This window comes from Pempheris klunzingeri, chromosome 9, assembly GCF_042242105.1.
Source record: "Pempheris klunzingeri isolate RE-2024b chromosome 9, fPemKlu1.hap1, whole genome shotgun sequence".
In the NCBI taxonomy this organism is placed as follows: Eukaryota; Metazoa; Chordata; class Actinopteri; order Acropomatiformes; family Pempheridae; genus Pempheris; species Pempheris klunzingeri.
Window position 1 is genome coordinate 5,389,610 of NC_092020.1, and position 10,947 is coordinate 5,400,556.

The window sequence follows — 10,947 nt, forward strand, 5'->3', positions numbered from 1 at the left end:
CTGGAAAATACATTTATTGTTTTTGTCTGTGCAGTTGGTAACAAGTGATATCATGACATCATGGTTACTTCTGTGTGCTTTATCCTGTAAGCTCTCTGGAAGACTCTACACTGGTAATGTAGAGGTTCGGTAATGTAGAATACCTGCTTTGCTCCGACTGAGTCGACCCTCTGCTCCACGTTCGTTTGAACCACTGCGCTGCACACATGAATCACAATCAGACAAGTTTCTACTGTAAACTACAGCTCACTGAGCCTTACAATTCATAGTACTGTACAAGGAAAACAGGTGGGGGGGGCACTAAAAGCCCAGAGGAAAAATGAAAAGTTTAAAGGGTTGAATTTGCATGTAGTTCAGCACAAAAGGTCTCTTCAAAGCAGTTAGAAAGCAACACAGAGTCCAGGCTTTAAAGAAACACTGAACACAAGAGAACCAACCTGGAAAAGTTCATCTACATTATGCGGCGAGACAGAACTCATGTAATGGCAATGGTGTGAAGAGAGAATAGCTTCATTAAGGTTATATTAACAGCATGTCTGAAACTGTATCAAAATAGCACAAAATAACAGACAAACAGGAAAATACAGCATGTCACAATCTGATAGTGAATAAAGACACTGCAAATACGTTTTGAGTAGAGTTCTGTATCAAATATCAACCTTCATATTTAGATTGTAACAGTTCATAGATAAAACACGCCCGAGCAAAAATAGAAAAGTAGATCTGTGCTGAATAAAACCACCACACCAGCAGCAGATATCTCAATAACTACAGCAAAGATGGATGTGATTCGTTACAAAGAACCTACAGAAGCCTGAAACTTCCCACCAGCACTCTCAGGTCTCTGACCGAGTCACCTCATGACATGTTAAGTGCCTACAAAACCATGTTTGATATATTGTACTTTGGTCTAAATGTGGCAGCGCCTTTAACATCTTTCTATACAGATATCACAGTTTCACATTTATGCACAAAATACCTCTAAGATATATTTCAACTGTAGAATTACCAACACGTCTTTAACCTAATGTTGGTCTTTTCTCATCATTGTACTCTTATGTTGAAGAAGAACGAGTGCTTTTACCACAAGCTACCATTACTTTTAATACTAGTACATGAATCGAAATGAGTAATGTCCATACATTAAGTGAACAACACAGATTTCCAAGACTTTACAATTACAAACCCACCTGTACAAACGCTTAATATGCTTAAAAAGTAAAAATGAAAAGAACGTGTGTCGAGCACTAAAAAGTCTATAATGAAGCAGAGAAACTTTGCTGCAGTCTTGAATTGACTGCGTCAGTGTTAAAGGAAATGAACATCACTCTCCAGTGTGTTACCTGTCCTTTCAGTTCTGCCTTCATGCTGTCCATAAATCCCAAATGACCTACAGGATGTGGTTCCATCACAGTGATAGAGCGGCTCCCCGTCATGATACAGAATACTGACGCTGCCTCCCAGGCACAGACGGTGAAGCTGTACAAACAGGGCAGAGCTGCTTTGTGCTTTTATGCATCTGTGGCCTCACAGAGTCAGTGAGCGAGCTGGTAAACTTTAACACTGGCTGGTCTTTTCTGGGCAGCTGAAACGCTCCTGGTCTTTTCCGACTGCGTCCACGCCAACCTGCTTCTCCTTGCCAGTCTTGTGCTCCTGGGTGCTGCTGCTGCTGCTGTTTAAAGGACCCTGCAGTTGGCGCTGGCGCTCCAAACTGTGCCACATGCCGTAACCGAAGTAGATCAGGAAGCCTGATAAAAGTGTTGGGAGAGATATGAAATGGCAAAAACAAAACATTTCGGACAATGTTTGAATCATTGATGAGAATTTTGACGAGAAGATCAATACGACTCTCATATCTGCCAAGACAGAGCACCAGAGCCAGGCTAGCTGTTTCCAGACTTGATGCTAAGCTAAGCATCGCTCTACCTTCAGACTTTCCATACGCATGAGAGTGGTATTGATCTCCTCATCATTATCTAGACATAAAGAGAGTAATCACATTTCCCAAAATATTCACAGTGGTGTCTGTAATTCTTTGGGTTAAAGGCACTCACCCACAGCCATCCACACGGAGAAACGTATCCATGTGTCTCCACTCAGCTGAACCATGAGGTAAATATTGACAAATATGCTCAGAATAGGCAGGAACGGCAGAAGGGGAACCTGTCATGGCAACAAACACAAAACCTACCATCAATTTATCTGTCCTGGATCGGTCTCAGTCCATAATGCATGACTTAGTATGAAAGTAGGTGACTCTTTTTGCTGCTACGCACCATGAAGGAGACCTTCTTGCTCGTCTGAGGCTGCCTGCAGATCATGAAGATGCAGCCGCTGAACATGAGGAGGCACAGGGACAGAAACGCCAGGATCCACGCTTCCATACCGAGGATGGAGCCAATGTGGTACGTGGTGAGATAGCTGATCACACACACTACCAGCACTGTGGTGTGCAAACACATGCTTAATTCTCAAGTCAATTAAGCATAAATCATCATCATCATAAAACGGGATTTTAACTTGGCCTGCTTACCCAGCATACAGACGGACATGTTGACCACACTGGAGGAATGCTCGGAGGGTGAGAGGGGAGGGTGTATGACGGCCTGCAGGGTGGAGCTGCCGCCCTTCAGCATGTTGAGGTGGGACTCTGACTCTGTCAGATCAGACTCACCCTCCTCAGAGGACAGGTAGTCCCTCTCAGTGGTGCCCGCCCGCCGCTCCATGGCTCCATCAGGCTGGTACCTGGACCACAGAGAGGATTAAGGTTACTAGTTTGTATTTTAGTACGGTTCAAAATCAAATGTTTAGTGTTTCCATTGCCTGGAAGTAGCACCTGTTTGTGTACTGTACAGTCACACAGCTACAAAATACTTTCACTGTGAAATAGTTACAGGTGTTTCATTTTACTTGAAAAAAACCTGTAAATCATGTTCAAACCAGAGAAGGAACACTGTGTGTGTTTCCTGTGCCTGTGCTGATGAGTCATTTTGGTGCAGCCAGCAGAGGTGTACAGCATGTTCAGAGTTCAGCAAGTACAGAAAACACCTTCATTCACTCAATCAGCCACTTCACATTCACACAATTGGACCATTCACAGCTCTTACATCACCGGTATGATGCAATAGCATGAGGCGTATGTAGCACCAGGGGGGTAATAATACCTGTGGGTTTTTGGAGAAGCTATAAGGGGAGCTGTTTCACAATGTCGCACAAATAAGGTTTCTTTCATGCCGTATGTTTTTCTGTTTTAGTTCAGTTTCATTTATAAATGTACCCACCTGAGAATCAGAACACACACCGCAACCAACGAGTAGGCCAGCAGAGTGCCAATGGACATCATGTCAACCAGCGCTTTGAGGTCGAACAGGAAAGCCATGATGGCTACAGTAGGCAAGAAAAGTACAATTAACACAAACCTTTGAAAGAACGTTTAGCAGAAAGAGGATCATTACTGGAGCGACCATTTTCACAAAATATGTAAAAACACCCATTTACACCCACAAATTTAAATTACGAATAGAAAAGCAGTTTTCTTTCGATGCACCATCCAACAAATGCACAGGAACATAAACAGATGCAAATCAAATTACATGCAGACATGTTTTGACAGTAGTACGAGCTGAATGTTTCCCTGGGCTGACAGCTGTGATCATGTCCATAAGAAGCGTCGTTTGATGTGAGACACGCTGTGGCGTTCCCTCTCTTGTATCTCAGCGCCACACTCCAGTATGGAGCGGATCTCAGCAGCATGACTTCAAACACAGAGCGGTGGTATGTCCGCTGCTCCTCACAACATTACACTACAACAAGGATAACAAAGAAAGCTCCCCTGCCCAGCTCTACCACTTGCTCAGTACACGGCCTGTTCTCTGGCTCACACAGGGGCTGGTGTGCTCGGTCCCTCCCAGGGTTTACACCAGAGTACACTTCTACATCACTGCAGCGAGGCCAGAAGTGAAACCACCGGAGGTCAGCAATAACAGAGATTAAAGGAGAGAGAAGATTAAAGGAGGTATTAACTCGCTTTGAATATCTTCAAGTGAGGAAAGACTACAGTACCTGAGCAGAAAAGAAAATGTTTTAAAGTGGCAGAAATCTGATGATCATGAAAAGTCTAATGTGATTTCCAGATGTGATGATTTCAACATGAATACAACCACTAACCAACACCGCTCTGGTGCAGTGATGTTCTCCAGTGTGGTGACTTCTTCTTTAAATAATAAAGCTCTCTTAGAGAAAAGTTAAAGAACAACCTCCTGCTCATTCCTCTCTAACAGCAGAAATGTACAGAGGACCAACGCTGGCAACTGGCAACCACACAGTGCCGAGGCAACTCCAGGAAGTTACTGCCAGCGGCCAATTCTCTCTTTTTGTGTTTAGAAAAGTGACTAAAAGCCAGACGCACTGAAGTAAACATCATTCATAATTCCTCGAATGGTAAAACATGTCCATGAATTTATCAGCCTTGATGATGTGTTAATTGTTTTCTCACATGCTTTTGGAACATGCAGCCACCACCACCACCACCATGTGCACAGATCAAACCCCAACACAAGTCCACGATACACCCCCATGATAGGCGAGTCCTTGTCTCAGGAGCTTACCCGCAGTGGTACCTGCTGCCATGGTGGCAGCCACGGGCGACTGGCGCTTACTCACTTTGGACATAAATTTGAACAGAATACCATCTCGTGCCATGGCAAAGAGAATGCGCGGCAGAGGGAACATGGAGCCCAACAGGCTAGGGAGAAGAGGGTTCATGGTTAAGTTGACAGCATTCTGGGAAAGAAAACATGACACCTGCACAACTGTGAAAGGACAACGTGCAAATATGGAGGGAAAACCTCCTAAAGTGGAGTAATTTAAAGCAGAGAGTGTAAACAGGTGGGCCAATTTGAGGAAGACAAGAACCAAATGAGTATCTGCATCTTTGACTGTGTTTCACAGTTGATTGGTGGAGAAAGATTAGCAGGAGTGATCTCACTGGACTCTCCCCGGCTCTCACCTGCAACTACACCGGAGGTCATAGTGGCAATAAGTGGGGTCTTCGTCTTAGGATTGATTCGGGCTAAGACTTTGAAAAGCACCCCATCCTCTGCCATAGCATAGATTACACGAGGCATGGGGAAAATGGAGCCCAGCAGACTGCATGAGACAGCAGAGACATGCAAGACCAACACGTTAGTCAAAAGCCCCAAACACACACACACACACTTACACCAGTCACATCTTTGAAGCTTCAGAGCATTATTTAAGTGTCTTTCTTTCCTGTTGGCACACCAGTACCATCATTTTCTTCATTCATTTTCGTAAATTTAAATGAAAAGAACAAAATAGATAGTGGCTGTTTTTAAAGGCAAATTACACATCACGGATGTCTTTAAAAAATCGTATCTCTGTGTTTTTCTAGTTGTTTTTCTCCATTTTGAGAGAAGGTTTAGAGCAGGATTTAATTTGGGTTTTCATGGGTCTTTGAGTAACTGCACTCCCTGGGGTGTAAACATTTCGTTCAAACATATAAAAACACCTAAATGTGCGTTAAAGGGTTTTCACAACTGGTGACATCGTGAAAACAGCTGCAAAAGGGCGGAGCCCAAAGTAACCTCCTAAGCACTGATTACAGGCACTGACATATCCAAAATGTAATTGGTTCCAGTCAAATTTGATAATATTGCACATGATGCAGATCATGACATACGGAGGTGCCTGACATCCAGCAGGGACTGTTGACAGAACACTGATAAAGAAAACCACCAGGGAAGAAAGACAGAATTAAGTCACACCAAAGTACTGTTTCGAGACAAATTTGCCCACCATATTTATGATACTTAAATTATAGATAGTATACTGAAGTACAAAGACATGCAGGTATCTGAAAACAGAGAGAATTAAGTGCCCACTATGTCCCATTAAGCAACATGAATCAATCCAATAACAAGACATGGAGATATGGGGTCAGGGTTTTTGACCAGATCTCACCATTATCACCCATTTATGACATGCACATCAATCACAAACTAAAGTCATATTATGAATCCCACTGACTCAAATACAGTAAATCTAACATTTTAATGCTACCATTACTATCGATATTTTGTCCTCAGATTGTTCTACAAAAGCAGTTCCAGCGGTTACCTGGTGGAGAGGGCACACAGTGAGCCTGCAGCGACCACGTATTTGGCGGGGCCCCAGCCCACATACTCAAAGGCCATGGGCAGAGGGCTCTTCTCATCCAGCAGGTAATAGGGCATCATCAGTGTGAGAGCAGCTGACACACCGAAGTACGCCAGGAAACACACGGTCAGTGACACCACGATGCCGATGGGAATGGCTCTCTGAGGGTTCTTCACCTCCTCACCTGCCACACGCAGACACAAATACCTTTACATTTAGGCCTGATGACATTAAATCACAACCAATCAATGGCTCACCTGTGGTCGCAATGCAGTCAAAGCCAACAAAGGCATAAAAGCAGGTGGCGGCTCCAGCTAAGGTCCCGCTGAAGCCGAAGGGCATGAATCCTCCAACTCCGTAATCACTGCTCACATTGGCCGTCACTGACAGGTTCCTGAAACATATCAACTGTCACTTCCTACCAACACTTGGACTTGTAGAAATGTAGATGACATGAGGAAGAAAAGTAGAAACAGCACTGCTGCCACGTGTGTCTGATAGGGAACATAAACAGCAGCAGTAACACTGCCAGCGATGCTGTGTGTGCTGTTTAGGGGGCAGCTTTGCATTAATGAGCTCTACAGACATACAACCAGCTAACACACGAAGAAACACTTACCTTGTGACTATGGTGACATTTATAAGGGACTCTTCGGTTATCTTCCAGTTGTGCGTGTCTCCTTTGACGAAGCCGGAGATGATGACAAACAATAGCACGAGCACGTTGATAGAGGTGAAGACTTTATTGACCCAGGCGGACTCCTTCACCCCAAACGACAGGAGTCCTGGGAAGCACAAAAAGTAACGTAATAGTTACTATGTGTCTTTGCCCACATCAATATTATTATTCATCATTAATTGTTGATCATTATTAACCCTTTCATGCATGAATTATGATAACCTCAGTCAGTTTTTAAATTTTTTTTTTAATGTTTTTATTCATCTTTAGGTGTGAAAATCAACCCAAATTTTATAAAGATATTTTTACATGTCCAGTAGTTGAAATATAGCCAGTGATGCATGATGTACAATTCAGTGGACATGTGATTAATCATAATTTCCTCCCAATATAAAATCAATACTTGCAATCAAATTTTGCAATTGCATGACTCCTTAGACGTTACGTGATGTCACCATATTTTTCTTTCCTGCAAGGGTTTCTTTTTATAGAAGGTTTGAACAGAAGAAAATGAGCAGCTTAGTGTTTCTGGCTGTTTGGCGGCTGTCACTCTTTTGTTTTTTCACTTGCAATGGCTATGAGATGATGCAGTAGCATCTACTGTAGTGGCTGATGTGCAACTATGCCATCAAAACTCATGCACATACAAGAAAACAGCTTTTGAATAGCTGTACACTGTAGTGACCTCTATGCATGAAAGGGTTAACATATGTCACTTAACCCAAAAAGAACTCTCAGGACATGACAGACAGACACCAGCTGCATACTTTTTGACCTGCTGATGTCGGGAATTTAATTGCATTTACAAAAGAATTTGTTAAAAAGGATAAATGTTCACATAAAATGTTCAGGAAATAATTTGGGATGTTTCAGACCTCAGCAAAACCACTATTTTTCTTTTAATTTGGTTTTGGCAGATGGACATTGCATAAATTCTACATCTGTGGTCCTTAAAAACAACCAAACACTAGTGGATTGTTTCTGGGTCACACTGACTTAATGCAATCATTGCATTGGCAGACCATTGGATAAAACACATGATAAAGTTTTCAGTTTTCGGGTCATGAAGGTGGAATTTAATCAAAACATGTCCCGTTTGAATCCCTGGGCCGTCGTGAATCTGACCACGGCTAAATGAATATGGACTATGGTGTAAAGAAACTACTTGTCCTGAGCAGCTCCCAGACGTGATTGTGTGTGACTGTGGGAAAGAGAAGCAGGGTGCTGCTGAAAAGTAGCAGAATGACCGGGGGGAGTTTTTCATTTTATTTGTGGGCTCTCAGTGGGCTCACGCTGCCCTGCCCTATTAAGCGCACAATGTCCGTGCCATTTCTTTATTGGGTCATACCAGCTGTGGGTCATGAAAGTTGTACAATCCTAATTTCCACTAATTTCCACTCTTTCTCTGCAGCCACTGTACCAACATGTCAACATGAATCATAAGATTCTCTGCCTTTATTTGCTGCCTTACCAGAAAGCAGCAGTATCAGGCAGACTGCGAAGAAGTCCGGGTACTGAGCCAAACCAGGAGAGTTCATGCTGAAGTAGGTCTTACAGAATACCTCTATGTGTCCCCCTATCATTTCATCAAATGTGCCACTCCAAGCTCTCGCAACTGAGGAGGTACCTGTGAGAAAGCAATAAAAAAAACACACCATGAAGAATCAGGATCTTCTTTAAATAACGTGTAAATCAAAGACTGTCACTGACTCACCAATCACGTAGGAGAGGATGAGGTTCCAGCCAGTGATGAAGGCCCACACCTCTCCCACAGTCACATAGCTATAAAGGTAAGCAGAGCCAGTCTTGGGGACGCGCGCGCCAAACTCAGCATAACACAGGCCGGCCATGACGGAGGCGAGGGCGGCTATTAGGAAGGAGATGACGATGCTGGGGCCTGAGTCGCCCTTGGCCACCTCGCCGGCCAGGACGTAGACGCCAGCACCCAGAGTGCTGCCCACCCCCAGGGCGATGAGGTCGACGGTCCCCAGGCAGCGGCACAGCTTTGAGTCCTCCAGGGTGCTCAGGTCGACCACTTTCCTGCGCACCAGGGAGCGGCCGAATGACAGAACCTGCTCCAGCATGTCTCCACCTGCTCACAGAGGGGGAGAGAGAAGGAAAGACTGAAAATGCCTGTGCAGGGTAATCCTGACCTACTTTACTGTGTGTAAAGTAAGAATGCTTTTGTTTCGTTGCCCCCTTCGACATGAGAGACATTTTACTTCTAGCGGTTTATGTGGCTAATTTGATTGGATTAATGAAAATGTGTAGGTGTATAGGTACATGTGCACACAGCATGAGGGCCTCTGAGGTGAGACATCATAAAGTTTACATATCATTTGAAAATATTAAGTCATAGTGCAACAGATAGGGGCAGATCAGCCAGCGTATTTTATTTGTTTCTCATTACTACTATTTTTCTATGTTGGAATCAATATTTGCATTCAAGAGAAGCTGCAGGTGTTGTGAAACCAAAGGTCAGGTTTGACTGAACTCCACCTGCTTTACACTTTCAGGGGCTCTTGCAGCTTGTTCTCTTGAAAAAATGCTGAAAAGTCAGTTGCATAACATTGGGTGGGATCAGAAGTGTTGAGAGGGATATTAACCCTACAAACTATGACGTGCATTTTAGGAATGTTGCCAAGTGCCGTAGCGTGGTAAGGCTCATACAGCAGTGTCCCATTAAAATCTATTGTTTGGGGTTATGGTGCAGATCCAAGTGCTCAAAGAGCTGCATTCATAAGGGGTCCATGAATGCACCACTAAAACACAATAAAGACATTCCAGCATCTCTCTTTACTAATTAGACAAAAAAGGACATAAAAAGAAAAACTGCAAAGTTTTCTTTGTTTTCATTGTCCTTTCATCTAAAACGTCTCTTTTCATTAGTCAGATTGCTGGGGACCCTGCCGAAAGTATTTGCATGAATACAAAATGATAAAAGATGAATGAAATATGCTCTCCAAAGAATACGCTCTAGCTTGCTTTTGAAGTTAAGGCGTCTTCTTCTTTTATCTTGACCGTAAATTAACACTGACGACCGTTCAAATATGCATTGATCTCTGTTTGAGTGTGGCTTTTTGGGCCAAGAGAAATGAGTTTTGGACGTGACAGCTCATTAGCATTACAATGTGGGCCGTATTACAGCGTCTCCAAGACTACAGTGGGCAAAACGTGAAGATCGTAAGACCAAAATCAGATTTTGACGAGTGAAAATTCAGTTTTGTAAAATTACAAAAAAACACTACAGTAATTTAGCCTGTCAGGATGTTGCCTGTATCATCATTTTATACTTCGTGTGTTTCATATCATACAGCAGCATCTACGTCATGCCTTCATTTGAGCATGTAGAATTTCTCTGCAAAGAGAGAACACAAACAACTCAGAGCTACTGCAAAAGTTTGATAATACCAGTCCAGCATTGGTTATTCTAAGTGTACGCACAACTGCTGTACAAAGTTATATTTAATGTACTTCATTAAAGACATGCACCCACCTGTTAGAATGACACCGTGTTGATATGAGACGTCTGAGTTCAGACACAGAAAAGAGAAGGCTGTTGCAACTGTCGGCTTGCCTCTGCAGGGAGCCACAGCAGATCAGCGACACACCAAGTGCAGGTAAAACTTAAATTACATCCACTGATCCCATGAGCTGCTGCCGCGAGCCTCTGCCTCAGCACTGTGCTCAGCGCTAGTTCATATGCTGGCATGTACACTGCGCAGAGCAGAGCTTTTTCACCTCCCCTCTGTCACCAGTATTTCTTCATAGGATCTGCCCTCGCCTTGCCCCTCGACTCAGCCTCCAGTCTGCTGCAGCCAGGGGAGTGACGTCCCTTCCCTTGAGAGGGGAGGCATGAGGGGAGGAGGGGGCCCCGGGGAATTGGAAGGGGGTGGGGGGGCTTTTCACCTCCATGCTTGTGGTTTGGGGGAATAAAACTCTACGGAGACAACACTGGATCACACAACAGCACAGACAAGAAAAGGAAGGAATCTTGAAGGTAGAATTAGTGATTTCTAATGCACACTCAGGCCAAATAGATCCCAGCTGCCCAGACGCTTACTGACTACTGATAAATGGTTAGGCAACTG

At 43.8% G+C, this 10,947-nt stretch overlaps 1 protein-coding gene across 2 annotated transcripts; it reads right to left on the bottom strand.

Moving 5' to 3' along the window:
- On the bottom strand, positions 1-10,633 carry slc7a2 (solute carrier family 7 member 2). 2 transcript variants are annotated; one of them, XM_070836659.1, is made up of 12 exons: positions 10,353-10,633; positions 8,571-8,948; positions 8,328-8,483; positions 6,797-6,962; positions 6,435-6,571; positions 6,139-6,361; positions 4,608-4,744; positions 3,282-3,384; positions 2,534-2,745; positions 2,277-2,443; positions 2,055-2,163; positions 1-1,748 (listed from the first exon to the last, which is right to left on the bottom strand). In XM_070836659.1, the coding sequence occupies exons 2-12, from the start codon at positions 8,938-8,940 to the stop codon at positions 1,558-1,560; spliced, it is 1,971 nt and encodes a 656-aa protein (XP_070692760.1). In that variant the 5' UTR covers positions 8,941-8,948; positions 10,353-10,633; the 3' UTR covers positions 1-1,557. The 2 variants fall into 2 exon arrangements, with proteins under 2 accessions (XP_070692760.1, XP_070692759.1); XM_070836658.1 differs by lacking the exon at positions 4,608-4,744 and adding an exon at positions 5,009-5,148.
- Positions 10,634-10,947: the final 314 nt, after the last annotated feature.